Consider the following 23,329-nt stretch of genomic DNA (forward strand, 5'->3'; position numbering starts at 1 on the left):
CTTTAGGATAAAACCTTTGGGCCTTGGATTTGGCTTGGTTAACCTAAGATCTCGGTAGATCCTAAAGTCTAAGCTTTAGAAGAATCCTAGGGTAGATCCTAAGGTCTAGATTCTAAGAGGATCCTAGGACTCGAATTAATTAATATCGATCTAAGGTCAAGAGTAGTCCAAATGACCTCATACAAAAATGAGGTCAACACCATCATAACCTCCTCCCAATCCCATTTAGGAATAAGCAAAGGTTGCAATAACACATTAGTTCTTTAATGCTCTACTTACTCCTAACAAGTTTCACATCTTTAAATAAACTCAGTCACCTCATGCTTTAACATATGCCACCAAAACATCAACTTCCTATCACAATACATCTTGCAACTCTCTGAGTGAATTGTATATCCAAAATGTTGAGCCTCATGTCGTAGCTCTCCCCACAAGCCTCCCAAAAGTCAATACACTGTGATCATTTACATATAGGTAAGCTCTTTTTCCAAACCAATTTTGGTCAACTAATCCTACATACTCATCTGCTGATTTGTGAGTATCCTTATTCCTCTCTTACAAATTAAAGAAGCCTAAATAATTTTACAAAGAAGATGAAAAGATATTAAGTTGTTTTTTACCAATGATAAAAATTATGATTCTCACTTAAAAATTCAATTAAACTTAAATAAATTAAAGATGTTTTCTTTAGCTAATTATGTAGATTTTTTATAGAATTTAATTGAAGTGATTTTAGTTTAAAAAGAATCAATATGAACTTAATATAAGCCAAAAACCTTAAAATGAATGAAAATAGCATATAAAAAACAAATGTACCTTAGTTAATGCAAAATTAAGCTAACAAAAAGACACTAATGTGGATGAAAATTCCCATGAGAGAGATCTAAAGATGGAGAAGAGAACTAACATTGTCACGTGATGAATTTACATGGAAGATTAGAAGCATTGGTTATTAGCAGTCCTTTCTTGTAACTCTAATCTTCCCAACCCTGAAAATCCTCCTCTAAGCGTTGGCATATAAGCTAACTAATTAAAGAGTTTTTTTCACTTCGACAGTGAACCAAACAAGAATAAAGTTGAACAAACTGACTTTTCTTTTAACTTGATGGTTTAAATTTAAGTAAAGAAGGGTTATGTATATCCTCCATGATGCCAAATTAATTTAATTAATAGAAAAGGAAGGGGTGTTCAACCTTGGTGAAGGAGGGCACAAAAAAGGTGAATTTAGGTGGAGGGAAAGAAAAATAGAAGGAAAGAAGGAAAATGTGGAGATGGAAAGGTTATTTTTATAAAGCAATCAATGTAAAAGTCATGCAGATCACATTGATTTGTTGGTTGGGAATTTTGGCTACCAATCAAGAGGTATTGGGTTCGAGTCTTACGTATGTGATGTGTGTGTGAATTTGTCTTAATTGATTTGTTAAAAACACTCAATTTGCATCGCATTATGGATTGATGAGATTACATAAGGAATTAATTCATACTAGGAATCTTCTTTATCCCTAGTTGTAAAGGCAACATCGACCACTTAAGACTCTCCTTGCACAAGCAAGGAGATACTCTCTAATATTTTTTTGTTGAAAGATCCAAAAATAGGCAGGTGTCAGTGATTTGATCATAACAAATTTATCTGATGGATTTGGCATTTACTTTTTCAAATTACTTGAGCGAAAAGGATGTGATAACGTGCTCAATAAATTTCATCCTTTTCATATCTATCTGTATTTACATTATTTTTTGGACTGCTACACTGCTAATTAATCTTGATAATGGAGTATCAAAACTTAAGTCTAAGTAAAGTCCATCCAATTAAAAGCTTAAATAAATGATTCTGATTTTATAAGAATAAGCTGGTTAAAAAATTATTTCTTAACATAGTATTATGATATAAATTTTTTTTAATTCATTTTTCATTGATTGAGTCTATATATTTACATGATATGATAAATTTTAGGGAAAGAAAAAAGATGGAAAAGAAATTGCGGTGAAAAGACTCTCCAAAAGCTCAAAGCAAGGGGCAAATGAGTTCAAAAATGAGGTGATGTTGATAGCCAAGCTTCAACATAGAAATCTAGTTCGACTATTAGGTTGTTGCATGGAGAGACAAGAAAGGATACTGATATATGAGTACATGCCAAACAAAAGCTTGGATACCTTTCTATTTGGTAAGGTCCTAAATACTACCTGTAATTAATTTTTATCTAATTATTTGAGGGTTAATTGCAAAAAATTGGGGCCTAAATATTACTTCCAATGAATTTTTTTTTCCAATTATTTAGCAGTCAACTTACTAAATTGACAAAAAATTTGCATGAGGCCCTATAAACACAAGCTCATATACTTAAGTACTGAATCTATGAACAGATAAGGAAAAGAAGACGTTGCTGAATTGGAAAATGCGTTTTAGCATAATAGTTGGTATAGCTCGAGGACTTCTGTATCTTCATCAAGATTCAGCAGTGAGAGTCATTCATAGAGATCTAAAAGCTAGTAACATTCTTCTCAGCCAAAAGATGATACCTAAGATCTCAGACTTTGGCTTGGCAAGAATATTTGGAGAAGATGAGGGAAAATCTGAGACCGAAAGAGTAGTAGGAACATAGTAAGAGCTATTTGCACACCATGTTTACATATACTAATGCATCTATAAGATCTTATTTTCATATAACTTGATATATATTAATTATACAAATTAAATCTTTTCATGCAGCGGCTACATGTCTCCAGAGTACGTGATAGAAGGCATTTTTTCTGCTAAATCTGATGTATTTAGTTTTGGTGTTATAGTTCTTGAGATTATAACCAGTCAAAGGAATAGAGGTTCTTCTACTTCTCAATCCAATAATCATCTGGTAGAAATGGTAAGTTCTATTATTTTTAATACTTTTATGGAAATTAATGTGAAACAACAATTATATAAAAATATATATTCTTTGACGCAGGCATGGCGCTTATGGAATAAAGGAAAGGCTTTAGAATTAGTTGATGAATCAATAAGCAATTCGTTCTCTATTGCTGAAGTATTAAGATGCATAAAAGTTGGGCTTTTGTGCGTTCAAGAACACCCTAATGATAGACCATTGATGTCTTCTGTTATTCTTATGTTGACCAGTGACAACGAGGTATTACCAGAGCCTAAGTGTCCTGGTTTTGTTGCAAGGAGGCACTTTTTTGAAGTGGACCATTCAAGTTCAATTAAGGAAGAATATGATTCTATAAATGAGATATCAATAACAATGCCGATTGGGAGATAACGAAGGTTTAGATAATAAATATATTAAGCTTTTAGTCATCTAAACTCCTAATTAAATGTCATATTTTATTGTGAAGTTCTTTTCAGTATGTTGAATGTTCATATTTAATTTGTAAAAATGCAAAAAGTTTCATATAAGTTTATATTGAAATCATAAGAAATTTGAACATTACCTGGTATTGCAACATTTACTCAATTACTCACTCAAACAATGACAAAGTTGGTTTTGTCAATCTGTTATTTCAGCATAATGCTCAATTTATATTAGATTATATATGCACCCGAAGCTCTATCAACATGACATTAAGGTTTTATTTGGAATGGTTTTTTTATTGCTTCTTAAAGTAACTTTCTAGTATAAAAATTTTAATTTTCAAACTAAAAAAAATTGTACAGAAGCTTAGCTGATCAACCTAACCAATTAGGATGCATAATTAGATTTACTAAGTTTCTTTGGCTCAAATCAGTCCCAAGGCTTGAGTAGCTACGATTGGGTTTGAGACCTAGTACACTAAAAACTAGAATACAAATTTTAGTTGCAAGGTAATAAAAATATTTTTTAAAATGATATTTATTTGTAGCTAATTTTCAATAAGAATTTTAAATCTTTATATTTGAATAATAATAATAATAATATATATAAAATTAGACTCAAAATTTCCTTTTAAAAGTTAGCTCTTTTACTACTTTCAAAAATATATTTTTTTCATAAAATTTTTTTTTGTACTAAAAAGCAAGAAGAAAGTCGTCCCAAACCAGACCTAAATTTAAAACCCAAAGAATTTCATTGTTTAAAATTTAACTCTCAGGCAGAATTCTCATAGATTTTTAATCTCACGTCAGAGAATTTAAAATTGTTTAAATTATATAGGATAAAGTATAAGTCACAATCAACAAATAAAATTGTATGATGTGGCAAGATGGTAGCTAGTTAAATTTATTTGCACATTTATATAATTAAAATTTTAAAAAATATAATATAAAATTTTTATTTAAATGTATTTAACCAGTTGGTTCAATCAAACCGAAACCAATTCGACAGTTTACTGCTTGAATTGCCGATTCAAATCAATTCGCACTAGTTCAGCTAAAATCCAGTTTTTTCAACTTGACTGAACCAGTAAATGGACAAATTCATGGTCGAACCAATTGAATCGACCAGTTCGGCTTGGTCTTGTTTTAAAAACATTGCTTTTGACAAAAAAAACCATTTTCAAACATTTTGTATTTAACTCATCCAAGCTAATAAGCTCTTAACCTTTAAAAAACGACCTTTGAAATGATGTGAGCAAAAGAGAATTTTTTTGGTGGGGCAATTTAAGCCAAATATAATAAACTTACACACACATCATATACATAAAATTTGAATTCAAGACCTTTTAGTTGAAAGTCAAATCTCCAAACCAACAGACCAAGGAGAGCATAAGAAAGAAAATTCATTTCATAATAAGTCAACCTAGTTCAAACAAAATCAAGCAATTTCAAGCAATGATATACTTAGTCTCATATATGTTGGCCTACTAGAGAACTTTTCTTAAGCAGCAGACTGATCAAAGAACCCATCTCGATAGAAGAGTAAAGCCTAATAGTCGGCCATAGCGACCACTATCTATAAAGCCGATCTGAATGACTACTTGAGAAAGGGCAATAAGGCAAGTTATTGATAGACTAATTGGACTGACCAACTATCAATATATCTCAAGTCAACAACTTCATCAGAGCTTGGCAGAACTCTTCCAACTTTTTATAATCTAATTTATTTTACTAAAATCTCATATCTTATTACTCTATAATTCCTCTCTCTTGTTGACTGTAACTGCTCCCAACCAAAAAAGAAAAAAAAAAAGACTTAGCCGACTTCTGCACTCGCCGACCTCTCTCTCTCTCTCTCTCTCTCTCTCTCTCTCTCTCTCTCTCTCTCTCTCTACTTTCATATTTTCATTTTCAATTAGTATTATAAATCTAGTTGGTTGTGATTTACAGTCAATTCAGAATTCAACAGTTAATGTGTTCAACAGAAGTAGCGCAGTTACTAAATAGGATTTATTTTTCTAGCTACAAGCAAGCAAGAAGGTAATTAAATGACTAACAGGGAACTAACTGCAAACCAAAGTACACTCAACTTTATTAAAATAGATCAACATGTAAGAGATCAAATAACAATATAATAATTAGAGCAATGCAGTACTTAATTTTGCTGCCTGCCTATAAGACATATAAGCAGAACCAATGATAAACAAACTCTTCAAGTACCGCACTATTGAGCAAGGAAGAATGTCACTTTTTATGGAGTAGCGCACATCGTCTGTTATTATCATAATCTTGAAACATACCATGGATATTTAAAAAATAGCCCATACTTTTTCTGCTTTTTATTTTTTTGGGGGGACACTTAGGTCAATTAAGGCAGACTCACACACACATTGTATACACAAAAATCGAACCTAAGACCTCTTAGTTGGTAGCCTAAGCTCTCAACCAATAGACCAATATGAGCTGTGTTTATGCTCTTTTCTTACTCACAATAGGAAAATTTTGTTAGTCCCAACAAACCTGTAGCATCTTGATTAGTTGGTTGGACGTCAGCCACATTGCCAGTGTCATTCATACCACTCAAGCCATTAATAGGTTCTGGTTCAACTTCTCTACCTACCATGGATCATTGTAAGAGTGACACCATTTACAGTTGAAAAATCTGCTACTTTAGAACCATCTCTGGGGTAGAATCCAGGCCACTTAGGTTGGGGCAGTGTCATGCTTTCACTGCTCAGCATCAAAACCACTGAAGCCATTGTAGGCCTATCTTCGATCCCTTCTTGCACACAAAGGAGACCAACCTGCATACATCGCAGAACATCCTTCTCATTATAGCCATGCTTTAGCGCATCATCGACTAACTCCAGGGATTTATTTTCTGACCAAAGTCTCCAGGCCTGCACAATCATTGTTAAATTAGAACTAGAATAAACAAAAGCCAATATGTAAATTGATTTCTCCTCTCTAATGATACTTACATGTCCTACAAGGCTCACATAGCTTCCATTTGGATCAAACACTCTATTCTTTTTACCAGTAAGGATTTCAAGTACAATAACTCCAAAGCTAAAGACATCTGATTTTACTGAAAATATACCATGCATTACATACTCGGGCGACATGTATCCGCTGTCATATAAAAATGTGGAATTGTAAGATATGTTGAACACTAGTGAAATAGAGAGCAGCAGAAACTTACAATGTGCCAACCACTTTCTCTGTGCTTTCTAGCATTTGGTCTCCTCTCACAATCCTAGCCATGCCAAAATCTGAAATTTTGGGATTCAACTCTTTGTCAAGAAGAACATTGCTAACCTTGAGATCTCTGTGAATAATTTTTAATCTAGAATCTTGATGAAGATAGAGAAGTCCTCGTGCGATTCCAAGAATTATATCAAATCGTTTTTCCCAACCCAGCTGAGAGCTGATTGCTTTATCTGCGTCAATATTTTATGTTAGTTAACTTTACAAGGGGAAAGAAATAGCTGAGAAAAAGATAAAAATTTATTTGAAAGAAGCAATAAGTCTCAAATGTTAGAAAAGGCACACAATTTAAACAGCATAAAACAGATAATATTCATGGCCATGAATAATCCCATGAACCTTATAGAAAGACCAGCAGAAGGTGGCTGATTGTCCTGAATATAGAATATTTTTTGTAGGAGTTTGAACATATGAAATCCAGCCAGTTTCAAATAGAGTTATGGCAAGAGTATAGTAGGGTCACCATTGATTGAATAACTAGATCTGCAAATAAACCGAACCGAGCCGAGTATGTTAATGTTCATGTTTGAGTTCATTTATTATTGTTTGTTCAAGTTTGTTCGTGTTTGATACGAGATTTATTGTTTGTATTCATGTTTGGTTCATTTAAATTAATGGTGTTCATGATTGGTTAATGTTCGGTTCATTTAGTGTTTATCGAGCCTTAAACAAATAAGTCTTAACGAGCTATGTTTGTGAACAAATTTATCGAATCTTTTTACACTATCAAACAAGCACGTTCATGAACAAATCTAATGAGTATTCTTGAGTTATCAAATGAGTAAGATCATCAATATATACATAACTAGTATTTTCGAGCCACCAAATGAGCTCGTTCACGAACAAACGATCTATGATTTATCTTATATTTGTTCCTGAGCATCTTATACAAACAATCTAACAAACATTGACAAATGTGAAATGTCTCTTGCTCATGAACAAATTTATTCGATTGAATGTATAAAATAAAATGAAATTAAATTTATAATAAAAGCAATTATCTATTTAAAATGAAAATATGATTAATCTATATGAATATATTTATCGAGCTTATTCACGAGTTCTTAATCGAACATGAATCGAACTTTTATCAAGCTTCTTATTGAGCTTAATGTCGAGCTTGTTCACGAGCTTCAAATGATGTTGTTCATGAACATAAATGAACCAAACACATTAGTGTTCAAGCTTATTTATTTAAGGATCTAGTATTAAAAATGTTATTCAAGTTTGTTTGTTTGGTTAGTTAAATGATCACAAACGAGCTTTAATCGAACCGAGCAACGAGTAGCTCGTCGAACGTTTGGTTCGCTTGCAGCCCTATGAATAACACTAGTGCTATTTATGCAAGCCACCAAAAGGAAAATATAAACCCAAAGTTTTTTCTAGACTCCTTGAACTCTGGCCAAGAAGCTTGAGGCAGGTGGAAAATGAAGTGTCACTACTATTGGTATCTAGTAATGAAAATAAGGTATATTTACATACTCTTTGACCTTCCCCGAAGAATCTGGAATGCTTAAAGGGTCAGAAATTACTTCACCATTTTGTGAATGAAAATATATCTACAACTGCTGACAATTACCACTCTATTGAAAATTTATTGACATTTATCGACAAATGCATTTTTTACTTCAAGCTCGTAGGCCTGCTTTATAAATTGCTTGATCACAAAAAATAAATGAACCATCCAACACAATGAAAAGAAGGTTTCAATTCACTTGTTTCTCATCTATCAGAAAATACTCAAGCAAAGACTAGCCAACTTTTGGCCACTTGATATTCGACAAAGGTCTAACAATGTAAACCGCATATCTATCAACTGCCTACTTGGGCTAGTAAATGTACAAGCACCGATACTACAATTTCATAGTCTTGCTAGCTGAATAAGAAAATGAAAAACCTTATATCTTGTTGAATCCTATGCACCAAACCATGTGCAAAAAAAGAGCAAAATAGGCGATTCAAGCAACTCTCGTCGACGCAACACATCACTTGCAGAGTCAAACAACTTCCGATTGTCAAACGGACTGCGCCTTTGCATTTAGGATGTCGAGCTCGCCTTAGTGGGGACCCATCACAGTAAAATCGGATGAGATCGGTCCAAAGGGATGACTGACACCCAAAATTGACGTGCGACATCACCTAAATGATGTCTGATAGTAGAATGGATTTAGCCGTGCAACCAGAATATCGTCGACACTCAAAAAACACTATTAACTTGTTCAATCGGGGTCATCCAAGGTGGTGGCATAAATCCCAAGGAGACGACGAGCAAATGGAGGAAATTAACGCACGACGTTGCCCAAACGACGTTCGATCGCAAGACGGACTTCGCCATTGCGCCCCGGTCTCCCCACTGACGCTTTTCACTTTTTTTTTGCTTTCGGGGGGAGTATTAATTGATAAAGTTCAGAGATAAATTTTCATAAGGTATACTCAATAGACATAAAGTCCTCTGTTAGCTAAGTTGGATTCAGATATATCCCCTTAGACAAACGCCACCCAAAGTGTGCAAGCTAACCTTGGACGAAGTAACCCATGGGTGTCGATAAGGTGTCTTTTGTTAGGTTGGGCCGACTAACTCATCTGACTAAGTAGACCAGGGATCATGACAGCCCGGGATGACAGAATCATGGGATCTTGACCGGGCTCGTCTTCATTCCCCCATCACCAATTTTAAGTATATGGTGATAAATCATAAACTCTAAATTCTAATATCAAAATCAAATCTCTGAAGTTGTTGCTATTATATGCTTGGTATTTAGTACCAATCCCACGACTAGCCTTAATTGAAGGTTCTCTCACGTTATCACGAGGGGTAACTACTTATAGGGGTTTCCACATATAGGAAACATAAACTCGGATAATTAAGTCCTCGCAAAATGTGAGTGAATCTCTAGGTATTGTCTTATTTAAAATCCAATTTGTCATCTGAAAATTTGCCTAGAAACTTATTCATTAAAACTCTTCTCACCGTACATCACCCTCGTCAACAAAGAATGATCGCTATGCGGAGGCCAAGGCATGGAAATTTCGGAGCCCACATGCCCTAGTACCTCCATCAAATAAATGAATAAGCTGCATGTTCTCATGTTAATAGAGTCTTTGATCCAAGCAGCAAAATTTGGATCATAAATCCCACAAGGAGCATAACTTTAGCGTTCAGTTTGATTGTTCAGCATCATCACATAGATGATTACACAATTTTTTCTTGACAAAGAAATTAAATATGGCATTTTAATAAGTGTTCGGAACTAACCAAATATGAAAGAATCCAAGCTTTTATTGGGCATGTACTCATAAATCAACAACCTTTCCTCTCCGTGGATGCAGCACCCAAGAAGACGAACTAGATTCCTATGTTGAAGTTTTGCAATTAACATAACCTCATTCATGAACTCGTCTGACCCTTGAACAGAATATCTGGATAATCTCTTGACAGCAATCTCTTGTCCATCTCCTAAATGACCCTGCAAATTTCAACATTCAAGCAGCTTCAAACATTGCATATTTACACCTTCTAACTTCCGTAATTCTAGAAGGAGGATAAAATAAAACATTAGAAATTGCATGAACAATATAATCAATTTATGCTCATGGTTAAACATTACTTGGTGAAAAAAATAAAGATGGGGGCTTACAAGGAGCTAGCTAAATGATACAAGCATTTGATATGAAACATGGAAAAATGGAAGTCGAGATGAGGGAGGATACTAAAATTGGCAAAGCTTCTTATCATAGGGAAATTCCATGTCGATTCAAATGTTGTTAGTAGATTAAATGGTTAAAAAGTCACCTTGTAAACAGGGCCAAATCCTCCCTGTCCAAGCTTATTTTCGTCTGAGAAGTGATTTGTGGAAATCTCAATTGCAGACATATCAAATACGGAAAGTTCCATTTCTTCTCCTCTGCTCTCCTTGACGTATCCATATCCTCCACCTGACAAGCAAGGCTTAAATAGTCAAAATTAACTAATATACGACTTGTTTTTCTTTTTTATTCGCATGCCATTATTTCTTTATTTCACACCAAGATATTAATTTCTTCGAGTTTATGTTTCTTGATAGTTAACTTACCCTTCTTTCTTTTCTTTCTTATTGTGTATATCCCACAGCAACAAAATATGATAAAAGCTAGCCCCAATGGGATGACTACTGCAACTATATGCTTCCTCTTGCTTGAGGCACTTTCTGCTGAATCTACATAAGAATTTCTTACGTCAATGAGCGGCGTAGCAAATAGGATATTTTTTTGGAAAGAGTATTTAATTAACAATGGCTAATACGACCGTACTATTTAAATAAGGCCTTAAGAGCATACCCAAATCAGTGGCAGCAAGCCGGAGATAGAGATCCACAACTCCTGTAGTACCTTGAGCAAATTCTTTGATGTCTATTAGCTGACCAACCCACCACAAACAACCCTCTTCAAGCATAGCATAAGCCACGCACGAGCATTGCCCCAAACACAATGCATTACAGTCCCTCAATTCCAGGTCGCCGGCCACTGTCACGTTCTCCGTGTCCGGCAGCTTCACCGCACTCACCTTAACAAAGCCATCCACTCGTTCTGAGCAATTCAACGCTATTTTCCTCTCACAACCGCCTGAATAATCCCTCAAAGTCCAATCGACCAGCGTCCTCGGCTCAAACCCCTCTAAACACCTACAAACCCCTTCAAAATCATCCTCATTGCATACCCCGAACGGCCCGCACGTGCCGTACCTGTCGCACCAGTCCCTCGGCATATGCCAGGACTGTCTCCACTGGCCGCCGAGCCACACCAGCCGTTGCAAAACTCCGCTGGGATCGAGGTTTATTAAAGTCATTGCAGACTGACTGGCCGATTCGTATGTGAAGTAAATCTCGTTGCGTACATCCTCGTAGCCAAAGGATAAGTTCAAGTGATAATCCCAGCTCATTTGAGGAAAGCCGTTCCAAAAATCTCCAGTCCATGGCCCTGTTCGGTACAGGATGTTTGAACCGTTCCAGACTACGAGTTCCGATGAATTGGTGTGGCGTATGCCGAAGGTGTACCCGCCCGGCGAGGGGTCATCGAGAGATTTCCAAGACAATAGTCGATTTTCAACGTGACGTGTTGCTGTTATGTGTAATCCAATTTTCATTTCTGGGAGGAAAGCGTTGGAAGGGTCGTAAAAGCTCTGCCAAATAATGGCATCTGATGCGCCGTCAGTCAGCACGAGGTTGCCTGAGTCGAGGAGCTTCAAAGATGGGATTTTTATGTCGTAGGTGTTCGTCGACCATATAGCTCCGATACCGCCGCCGCCGTTGACGATGCCGACAGTGATGAGAACATTGCCGTCAGTGGTTAGAGAAAGAGTGGCGTTTCGGGTGGTGATCGGAGATCGGCGGTTAGCGACCCAGACGATTTCGCGAATGGGGATTTTGTGATACCATATGCCTAAGAAAGAGTTGGAAGGTGAGGAGGCGTTGAAGAAGCCGAGCTCGAAAGTGCCTCCAGCGGAGATGAGGGTTTGGCCGGCGACGAGAGGTTGAGACGGAGTGATGGTGTCGGTTGCTGCAGAGGGGATGATTTGTGTGGAGGAGAGGAGGAAGACGATGGGGAGCAAGAAATTTGCCATTCCTTAATTCTTGAAAGGTATGGAATGGTCAATTTTTCTGAAGAGGAAGCCTTTTTTATATTAAACGCGGTTTGAAAGCAATAGGAAAATTGGATAGAGTTCTTTCTATGGCTTGTGATATCAGCTGGTAAAGCATTTTTGTCAAATTGATACCCTTAGGGGCGAAAAATTATTAGGTGCGGAGTGCAGACAGGGTGAGAACCGTCTGCACAGACACAGAGTACCGAGCGGTACCCAGCGGTACCGAGTGGTACCGAACGGTACAATTAGATAATTAATTTATGTACTAATTATACAATTAATTATTTAATTAATTTACTTAATTATTAATAATTTAAATTATATTAATTAAGATAATCAATAATAACTTTTTAGAGACATCTATGTTTTGCCTTTCATCTTCTCTTTTCGTCGTTGCTGTTCGACTTCGTTGCTTTGCAGGTGTATAGATTGTACGCTTCGCTTCTGCGGCTCCTTTGTGGCTATTCGACTTCGCTCCTGCGACGACTTTCTCGTTACCCGGAGCGGAAGTTAAGACATTTTGATCGGAAGCAAGAACGGGAGCTCGCTGGTTGTGAAGGTAACTTTCTACCTTTCACGAGCTTCTACTGATAAATCCCGTCGGATTTACTAAATCCTGCTATGCCTCGGATTTACTAAATTCCGGATTTAAGCCGTAAATCCATAAATCCAAGATTTACCGAATCCCGGGATTTAACTCGCGCACAAAAACTGTTTGGCTGGATTTAGCGTAAATCCGACTTAAAATACCGCTGTAAATCTGATACCAAACAGTCCCTTAAAGTCGTTGTAGCCGTCCAGTTGGGCAAGATTGATTCAATTTGATAGGCTTTATAAACTCAATGCAACAATAATATATTATTTAAAAGATAAGTACTATAATAATTCAAAGATTTATAATATGTTAACCACTTTTAAAATTTAAAGACCCACGTGTTAATTTTTTAATCACAATATTTCAATATCAAAATTTATTGAAACGGAATCATTTCTAATCTGAGACAGTTTTCATATTTTTTTAAAATAAATTTTTAGACAAAAATTTTTAATTTAAAAAATTTTTGCACAAAAATATTATTTTGAGTAGCAGAAAAAAATTATCTCAAATAAAATCTTGATAATCATTAAAAATATCATTGCGAAATAATACGCTTATTTTAAGAAAAATATCAATAGTTTTATTCAGCACAAAATAACAGTAACACAAAACCAACGAAATAAAGTTTAAATAAAAATTTGAAAACTATTTTTTTTTTCTTTTTAAAAAGCCATGCCTTCAACTATTTTTTAGAGCCAATAGTTCAAATATGGCGTGCTTCACTGCTTTGTTGACTGGATCCTTTCCAATTTCCAGTCATGCCCCCATATTAATTACTGCACACGTAATCTAAGAAAATAAGATGCAACTAAAATAATTAGCATTAAAGAAAAATTTTGAGTGTTGTAACACACTTCTTTCAAATTGCAATATAATTCTTGCAGATTGTGACAAAACCCTATACTATTTCAATCATGTGATTCAAACTTTCCACTAATTATTGAACTTTAATCTCAGAATCTCTCTAAAGTTTCAATCATATTTGTTATATCCTGAAATATTAATGGTGGTAGAGAAATATAAAGTTTAACGTCTTAATTTTGTATGAAGATCCCTGCATACAATCAGATAAAAAAGAGGGTGTAGCATACATGACCTAGCCCAATTTGAATGAATCCACTAGTGTTTGCAATCAAATACAAATGGGCCATTTCTTGGGGAAAGACCTTGGGTTGATGTAACAAATATACATCGTACATAGTGCATTAAATGGTGGAAATTGGAAGAATCAGTATTGATATATTCGTTTGGTCGGTAGGACCATAGTCGGCTGGCGACGGAAGTTCAAAAGACCATATTCGGGTGACGGTGGTTGGCACCATTACTAGGACCGTAGTAGGCAGGCGATGGAGGTCAGAAGAATCGTACTAAGCGGGCGTCAAAGGTCGTAAAGGCTGTTGTCTAACGACGGATGTCGAATGGACTGTAGTCTGCGGGCGACGAAGGTTGAGAATACCGTAGTTTGGTGATAGTGGTGAAAATAATTATTATCGGCATGTGACCGAGGTCGGAATTACCACTATCAGGGGACGGAGGTCAGCAGAACTGTAATCGGTGGGTGATGAAGGTCGGAAAGATCGTTGTTTGATGACGGAGGTTGGAAGAACCATAGTCGGCTGGCAATGAAGGTCAGAAGGATAGTAGTCATGTGATGATGGTCAGAAGGACAATTGTCGATGGGTGAAAGAGGTCAAAAGGATCATAGTCAGCGGGCAACAGAAGTGAAAAAGACCATTGTCTAGTGACGAAAGTCAAAAGGATCGTTGTCGGTTGAAAGTCCAATAATAATTGGGAACTGGGTGGAAGTCCATTAATAACTGGGAACTGGGTGGAAGTCCAATAATAATTGGCAGTAGGGTGGAAATCCGGTTTTAGTTAGCAGCCGGGCATAATTTTGGCATCAATTGGTGGCCAGGCAGCAGTCTGGCATTAGGAAGTGGTCGGGCGGAAGTCCGACAATAGTTGGTGATTTAGCTTGAATTTCCTCCTTTGCAATACATATTATTTTTATCATTAGTTGTATAGCATCATTTGCTATAATGCCACCATGAAGTATATCACTAAATAGCAACACATAAATAAATCTTCTTAGAGCATCAATGACATGTATTTTTAATTAGGGTTGTCCGGACAGCTAACTTATAGTTCCTTTGTTGAACATGAGATGATTTAATGTCCTTAAAACAATTTCTTTTCTACTTCTATAACTTCATATTGCCATCCAAGCTTTCCTTTGTTAGCTACCAAATCATCAAACAAGTCATCTACTTCATTCTCACACATCCCTATATGCTGATTTGTGAAATCACCATTCTTCCTCCATATACAGAATTTAGAGGATATTATTGGGCTTTCATCAACAAGGACTCCCTTATCAAAACTGAACTCATCCCCATGAAGTGAAGGAAAAGAAGCATTCCCACTAAAAATATCATTGCAACATGATTTGTTCTCACAAAAATATCATTTCTGATAATAATTTATGTGAGCATACCTTATCAGGAAGAAGGATTGCATCCATTGTAATGTAAAGTAGGGTATCATCTCTTGCCATTTCTTTAGCGTCTTTAACGTAAGCTAGAAGTGATCCAGGGATGGTGACCAACTGATTCATTGTTTGTTGATTTGCTGCATCTGTAGCCAAATGGGCATTCATATAGTCATCCGAAGTGTATTTAGATGCTTCAAAGGTGCCATTGATGGTTGTATCCAAGAAATTTAAATGCTTTATGTGATCTACTTCTCTTGATCTTACATCATTATCAATTCTCAAATTTCCACTTATGTGTCTACTTTATGGCATAAATATGGCGACGTTAGAGGCTAAATTAGCATTTATTTTATGAATATCATTAGAATTAGGCTTTAGAACCACAATTATTTTGGGATGACATCTATTTTCATTCTTAGGAATAGACATATTAGAGCTGCAATCATCTTCATCAAAGTTTCTTTTGATTTTTTCACTATATGTACACTTGTTTTTGTTCATAGATTTGTCCTGATTTGAATCAAATGATGTGGCTGGCTTCAAACCAGCAATGCACTTGGTATCCAGAGCATCTTTGAATTGATGATTTTTTGAATTTCCTATTCCAACTTTAGAATCATCACAGGGAATCATCAGTTGTAGTGGTTGTTGTGGTAGTTGTTCTATTGATAGCTCAAAGTTACCAAAGGATGACTCATTGTCATTGTCGGAAAGTGGAGGGTCTTCTTCAAGAGAAAAGATGGACAAATGTGGTGGTAGGGAAGGCGAAACAGGGTCTAGTCATTACTAGAGTCAAGTGGTAGTCGATCAGGATCGTTGTTCTTGTGGTGAGAGGAATCAGAGGCCGAATCGGAACAAGCTGGCAAATCTTCTCGGGGCGGCAAATAAAAGTTCGTAGGAGAGAGGAAGTTGGAGGTGGTGTTTCGCTCGAACACAAGGTTGGTTGTGCTGGTGTGCTAGAAGAGTAGAGGAGCAACAATGAAGACATGGGAGAATCTGGAGGCAGAAGCAGAGTCGAGCTTGCTGGAGGCATGTGGATCTGGGATCATTTACATGAAGCGGAGGAGAGGATAGAAGGAGGTGTCGGTATGATTGCCGACAATCATATTCTAACCAGGGAATGAATGAAATTAAAACATGAATCAATCATTCGATCAAGTGATGCATTTACTTGAGCTGCCCGAAGAGCTTCACAGCGTCGGTCATCGTCGACTGCCAATCTCATCGGCGTCGAGCGTCGTCTACCGCCCATCTTATTCTATATCGATCTTTGTCGACCGTCCATTTTCTTCATCTTCGATCATCGTCGATTACCCATCTTCTTAGACATTTCCTTATTATTCGCAAGCTCTATGCTATGATACTAACTGATGCAGGGGATCAACATAAGGATTGAATATGCTAGAAGGAATCCCCAATTCAGGGAACAAACACAAGCTTAAGAGTTTCAAGAAGGATTAATATTCACCAATGCCTCCATTCTTCTTACAATATTGATGTGGTATACTTCGGTAGAAGCAGGGTAACCTGAGAAAACAAGAAGAACAAGAAGAGGAACAGAGGATAGTACTAGAGCAAAGCTCAAAAAGTATAATATTTCAGTCTGAGGAAGGAAAGACCTTCTCCAGTAAGTATAAAAGCAAACTATCGTGAGTTCTTCCTCACGCTGAAAAAGGTTAAGCATAACCAAAAGCTAACTTGTACTCTCTTACCTAAATAAGCAAACTAGGATAGTGGGAAGACCATTTCTCATAGTAAAATAAAAGAGACAAATAATAAGCAAACTAATAATAATAAGTATACTACTAGATGTACTATCATGCACCGCATCATTCCCCCCCATGGTCTGAGGAGTCCGACTCAGTGGAAGAAAGGGTGGTTGTCGCCTGATCGGGAGGATGGTACGCCGAAAGGTCTGCCACGTTGAATGTAGAAGGCATGTTATATTCCGGTGGTAGATCGACGATGTAGGCGTTGTCATTAATCCGACGAGTAATCGGTACAGGACCGATCTTTCGACAACTCAATTTGGAATAAGTGCCGGCTGCAAATCGCTCTCGCCTCAATCGGACCATCACTAGGTCTCCTGGTTGGAAGATCTTGGCACACCTATGCTTGTTCGCTGCCATCTTATACTGATTGTTAGCCTCAAGAAGTCATTGGCGCATGTCTTGGAGCATTGTGGCGAATTGTTCTGCAAGTGTTCCAGCCGATTTACTGTGGCATTTGGGCAATACGGCTATATCAATTGTGTGATTCGGCTGTTTGGTGTAAACCAACTTGAACGGACACGCCCCGGTAGATCGATTTGGCATACTGTTGTAGGCAAATTCGGCTTGGCCCAATAATTTGTCCCACTGTTTTGGATGCTCCTGGACTAAACATCTGAGCATATTACCGAGGGTGCGATTCACCACCTCGGTTTGGCCATCAGTTTGCAGATGGTAGGCTGAGCTGAGCTTGATCTCGGTTTTCAATCGCTTCCATAATTCCTTCCAAAAGTGGCTCACAAATTTAACATCCTTATCCGAAGTGAGGCTGCGTGGGATACCATGGAGGCGTACTACCTCGCTAAAGAACAATTTGGCCACATTTAAAGCGTCAAAAGTCTTCCGACATGCGACAAAGTGCGTCATTTTTGAAAACCTATCCACCACGACCATGATGGAGTCATTTCCTCGTCGGGTGCGAGGCAATCCAAGGACGAAGTCAAGACTTAAATCTTCCCAAATACTCTCCGGTACAGGTAAAGGTAAATAAAGGCCTTGATTTTGTCCGCCTTCCTTATAACTTTGGCAAACTGGACAACGCTCCACAAACCTCATCACGTCTCGCCAGAGATGAGGCCAGAAAAATCGTGATTGTAACTGAGTCAGGGTGTTGCTGCGGCCCACATGAGCAGCCAACCCACCACAGTGGAGCTCCTTAATCAACTGTGGCCTCCAAGAAGAGTCTGGAATACATAGTTGGTTGTTTTTAAATAAGTACCCATGCCTTATTGTATAGTCTGCTACAGGACATTTGTCTTGACAAGCTTTCCAAATGGTGCCAAAATCTTCATCACTGGCGTACAGATCTTTGAGACAATCCAGCCCAGTCATTTCAGTTTGTAACTGTGTAAGAAGGGCAAGTTTCGACTGTGAGCAACTTCGACTTAGAGAGTCGGCTACGATGTTTTGAGAGCCAGTTTTGTGTTTCAACACAAATGAGAATCGTTGTAAGTACAACAACCAGCGGGCATGCATCCGGTTGATGTGTTTTTGGCTATTAACATATTGCAAGGCCTTATTATCACTGCACAAGACAAAGTCCGCAATCAACAGATAATGTTCCCACTGCTTTAGTGCTCTGACGACAGCATATAACTCCTGCTCGTAGACCGTCCACTTCTACCTTGGAGGGCTTAATTTTTCACTAAAGAACTCGACCGGCTTGTTGTCTTGACTCAAGATAGCACCAATGCCGGTGGCGGAGGCATCGGTGTCCACGTGAAAATGTTTGCCAAAATTTGGGAGAGCAAGCACTGGAGCCGAGATTAATGCGGCTTTAATAGCCTCAAAGCTGCGTTGTTGTTCCTCCGCCCACTGAAATTGTTTAAGCTTCAAACAATTAGTAATATGCGCCATAAGAATGTTGAACCTTTGGATGAATCGGCGGTAGAAGTTTGCGAGGCCGTGAAAGCTGGGAACATCAAAGAAGGATTGCGGAACCGGCCATTGCGTGATTGTTGCTATCTTCTTTTGATCAACTTCACGCCACTTGCGGATATCATGAAGCCAAGGAAATAGGTACTGGACACCGCAAACTCACACTTGGCAGGATTGAGATGAAGCTTATTTTGCCGTAGAGCTGTTAGGATTTGATGCAAGTGATCCAGGTGTTCCGGTAATGAACGACTGTATACAAGAATATCGTCGAAATAAGCAACGTAGAACTTGTTGAGGAACGGTTTGAGGATCTCCGTCATCAACCTCATGAAGGTCGAGGGCGCGTTGCAAAATACCGAATGGCATCACCTTCCATTCGTACAAGCTGTGACACGTTTTGAAGGCGGTTTTCCACTCATCGCCAGGTCGAATCCGGATCTGGTGATAACCGCTTCGGAGATCCAATTTAGAGAATATGGTGGCATTCGTGAGCTTTTCAAGCAGCTCATCCACACGGGGGACAGGAAAACAGAATTTCACCATAATCATGTTAATAGCTCGACTGTCCACACACATACGCCAACTCCCATCCTTCTTGGGTACTAATAATACAGGAACAGCGCAAGGGCTGAGGTTGGGCTGAATAAGTTTCTTCTCCAATAACTCTTCCACAATCTGCTATAGGATTTGTTGTTCCCTCAAACTCAGTCGGTAATGCGGCAAATTTGGAAGGGCCGCACCTGGATGGAAGTCGATCTGATGTTGCAGTTCCCTTAGTGGAGGTAAGGCGGATGGAAGAGTCTCGGACAGGACATCCCGAAAATGCTCCAGCATTTCTTGGATGCAAGAATTTGGCTTCATCTCTCCATAAGATGCCGCCTGCTCCTGAACCACAAGTGCAAACATAGGCAGTTGTTGCTTCCAGGAAGAGAAAAGTAAATTACTTGATACAATGTACGTGGCGGCCTTCGCGTCGACATCCTTGGTTTGAATGTCAGTGATGTGCGAGATCAACCTCAGCCGTTTTCCCTTACACTCAAAAGAGTAGGTGTTGGCTCTACCATCGTACACAGCTCCGACGTCGAATTGCCAAGGGCGCCCCAAGATTAGGTGACATATGTCCATGTCGAGGACATCACAAAGAACCTCGCAAGAGTAATGTTTGCCTATGGAGAACGCAACTCGGCACATTTCGGACATACTAACGTCCATTCCTTTCTTCACCCAACTAATCTTGTACGGCTGCGGATGTTTTGTCGTTTTGAGGTGGAGCGCTTGGACCACAGCTCGGGACACAATGTTTTCTGTGCTTCCACTATCTACGATCAGGTCATTGACCTTCCCATTGATTGTGCACCACGTCCGAAAAATGGTGTGACGAAGAGAGTTGTTTGGTCGCCGAGGTGCCAGCAGCAGCTTTTCTAGGACACATATAAGCGGATCACCCTTATCACCTTCGACGTCCTCCACCTCTATCTGTTGTTGTTCTTCCGGACTCCCATCCTCGTCTTCACCATCCGCATCCAACAGCTGTAATTGGGGCCGATTAGGACACACATTAGATTTGTGTCCGACTTGAAAACACCGAAATCACTTGATCACTTGGGGCTTTGCATAAGGATTCTCTCTGATTACAATTGCACGTTTCGGATGAACCCTCGGTTCCGTTGGGGATTTTCCAATGATTCCTTGAGGATTGCTTTCCAGCTGCCCGGGGAACTTCCTTGCTGGTGTGCTAGACGGCTTGCCCAAGTCGGTACCCTGTTCAGTATACTTCCGCCTAGATGAATTGCTGAGGGACTGCCGATCCATTTGCATTTCCGCCTTGAGAGCGAAATTGACTGCTTCCGCCAACGACCACACCGCATTCAACTCTAACTTGTCCCGGATTGTGTCTTTCAACCCCCCAACGTACCGGGCTACTAATTGATTAGTAGACTCATGCAGGTCATTTCGAGCACAAAGACTATAGAACTCCTCAGTGTATTCACTTATAGAGCGGTTTCCTTGGGTACATTGCTGATACTTCAGGTAGAGCAATTGCTCGTAATCGGTGGGGAGGAACTGTGATCGTAGTAGTTGCTTCATACGCGCCCAACTTCGCACACTGCCCCGGGCCTCTCTCCATCGGAACTGCGATAGATGAGACCACCATGCACTTGCCCCTCCCTTCAACCTACAAGCCACATACTTAACTTGTTTTTCAAGCTCAACCTCCATATAATCAAAAAAATTTTCCACAGCCCTCTCCCAATCAAGATAGTCCTCGATATTCAACCGCCCCTTAAAGAAGGGAATATCGAGCTTAGCCCGAAACTCGCCACGTTGCCTATCGAAAGGCATCGGCCTCCGATGCTGGTATTGCGGCGCCACATTGTCTGCGTCCGAATCTTGAAATCCATCCAGAAATCCATCTTCAACCTCCTCGTCCGAATATGACAATACCTGAACATGGTGAAATGACCGCCGTCCACGAAACCCACGCCCGCCTTGCCTTGGCGGTGGAGGCGTAACGAACCGCAAAGGTCTGGGAGCATTTTCTCTGGCCGGATTTCCACCTAACCCACGGTCTCGCCTCAGCTCCGTCGCCAGGCTATTGAAGCTCAGATTTAGATCATCCAACCGTTTCACAACGTCAGCGTGTGACTCCCAAAGAGCTTCCAAGCTGCGGTACTCATTGCCCGATACACGTTTGCTACTCTCTGCCATCTCACCAAGCCACTGGCACTGATACCAAAAACTGATGTGGTATACTTCGATAGAAGCAGGGTAACCTGAGAAAACAAGAAGAACAAGAAGAGGAACAGAGGATAGTACTAGGGCAAAGCTCAAAAAGTATAATATTTTAGTCTGAGGAAGGAAAGACCTTCTCCAGTAAGTATAAAACCAAACTATCGTGAGTTCTTCCTCACGCTGAAAATGGTTAAGCATAACCAAACGCTAACTTGTACTCTCTTACCTAAAGAAGCAAATTAGGATAGTGGGAAGACCATTTCTCACAGTAAAATAAAAGAGACAAATAATAAGCAAACTAATAATAATAAGTATACTACTAGCTGTACTATCATGCACCGCATCAAATATTCTATATATAAGCTAGCAAGAGAACTTTATAGAAATACGTATAAAACTAGATTTTTTATTCCTATAGTTAAAATACTCTGCATCACAATTTGTCCCAGAATGTCTTGTGCAACGTGGATTTTATTCAGCATTTAGATTAAATTTTGAAGCCAAAATTTAGTATCAATTTGGCTTCCATTGAGTGCGTTAAGATTCACACTTTGAATCAAAAATCGTGCTTAACAAGATGAAGATATTTGGGATCGTTATATGCTTAGTCACATATTAGATAGTTGAAAAACAAATTTGCATCAAAATGATACATAAATAATCATCTTCTAATCTTAATACAACACAATCTCTATCAAAGATAGATTACAAAAATACTAATAAAAGTTGCGTGTAAAACCTAGAGAGGTTGAGTGAGAGGGACAACTAATAAGAATAGGAGATAATTAGTTGGGTGTTCCATTCAAACAATCGAGTGATATTTATACAATCTTAAAAAACATATAAATTCTCAAAGAATAATTACAGGTCATAGATAGATAATATGAAACCCTCAAATTTCAAGTTCTTTAAAAAAAAAAATTGTGCTGTTAGTACGAACGAACCGTCAGTACGAACTGAAGAAAATGTTGAAAATCTGTATGGTTAGTACGTACGAATTGCCTGTACGAACCGAGTAAAGTGCAGGCTCGTCTGTACGAACCTGAGTTCGTCTGGACGAAATTTTTCCCGAGAGCATCGTCCAGGGACGAAACAAATTGGAATTAATTTTCGTCTATACGATTTTTGTCCAGAGGAGATCGTCCCGGGACGAACGAAGAGTAACGTCTGAACGATCGAGTTCATTAAATAGATATTTTGAGATATTTTTGAAGAGAGAGAAAACAGGAGAGAGAGAGAGAGAGAGAGAGAGAGAGAGAGAGAGAGAGAGAGAGAGAGAGAACGAAGGAAGAAGAAGGAAATTTGCATTTTGGGCGTCTTCGATCCGTTTTCGTCCGTCGTCGCAATTAGGAAAGTTGATCGACTTGAGGTAAGACACATTATGCCTTTCTCAATTTTCAGAAATGTGGTTTTTGACATATTTCTTGTTTCGATTTTCGTTTTCGTTAGCCTAAAAGTGATCCATCTTTGTATCGACGAAACTTTTACCACATAACTTTTAAGTATGTTGTAGAGATGATGTTTTTGCATGTTTTGAGTATTTTCTGAAAAGTTTTCACCGGGTAGTTTGAATTATGCGAAGTTTTTATCAAATAAAAAATTATCTGGATGTTAGAAAATTATTCTTCAGTACAATAAAAGTCTTAAAATGATGTTTTACACTATCTGTGATAATTTGATAATTTTC

The 23,329-nt window shown here is 38.3% G+C and overlaps 2 protein-coding genes across 2 annotated transcripts in view; one reads left to right on the top strand and one right to left on the bottom strand.

Moving 5' to 3' along the window:
• Positions 1 to 3,388, top strand: part of LOC110105336 — a 39,348-nt gene extending 35,960 nt beyond the window's left edge. Inside the window, 4 exon segments of the mRNA XM_028699307.1 lie at positions 1,955 to 2,165; positions 2,365 to 2,602; positions 2,711 to 2,861; positions 2,943 to 3,388. Coding sequence (XP_028555140.1) covers positions 1,955 to 2,165; positions 2,365 to 2,602; positions 2,711 to 2,861; positions 2,943 to 3,254 — 912 coding nt within the window. The 3' untranslated portion in view covers positions 3,255 to 3,388.
• Positions 3,389 to 5,350: 1,962 nt separating this feature from the next.
• LOC110105335 (G-type lectin S-receptor-like serine/threonine-protein kinase At4g27290) lies at positions 5,351 to 12,192 on the bottom strand. The gene is made up of 7 exons (XM_020834793.2): positions 10,871 to 12,192; positions 10,627 to 10,749; positions 10,347 to 10,489; positions 9,810 to 10,020; positions 6,489 to 6,726; positions 6,268 to 6,418; positions 5,351 to 6,186 (listed from the first exon to the last, which is right to left on the bottom strand). Exons 1-7 carry the CDS (start codon positions 12,150 to 12,152, stop codon positions 5,899 to 5,901), a joined length of 2,436 nt encoding a protein of 811 aa, XP_020690452.1. The 5' UTR covers positions 12,153 to 12,192; the 3' UTR covers positions 5,351 to 5,898.
• Positions 12,193 to 23,329: the final 11,137 nt, after the last annotated feature.

The sequence above is a fragment of the Dendrobium catenatum genome, unplaced genomic scaffold (genome assembly GCF_001605985.2).
Source record: "Dendrobium catenatum unplaced genomic scaffold, ASM160598v2 fragScaff_scaffold_1242, whole genome shotgun sequence".
Lineage (NCBI taxonomy): Eukaryota > Viridiplantae > Streptophyta > Magnoliopsida > Asparagales > Orchidaceae > Dendrobium > Dendrobium catenatum.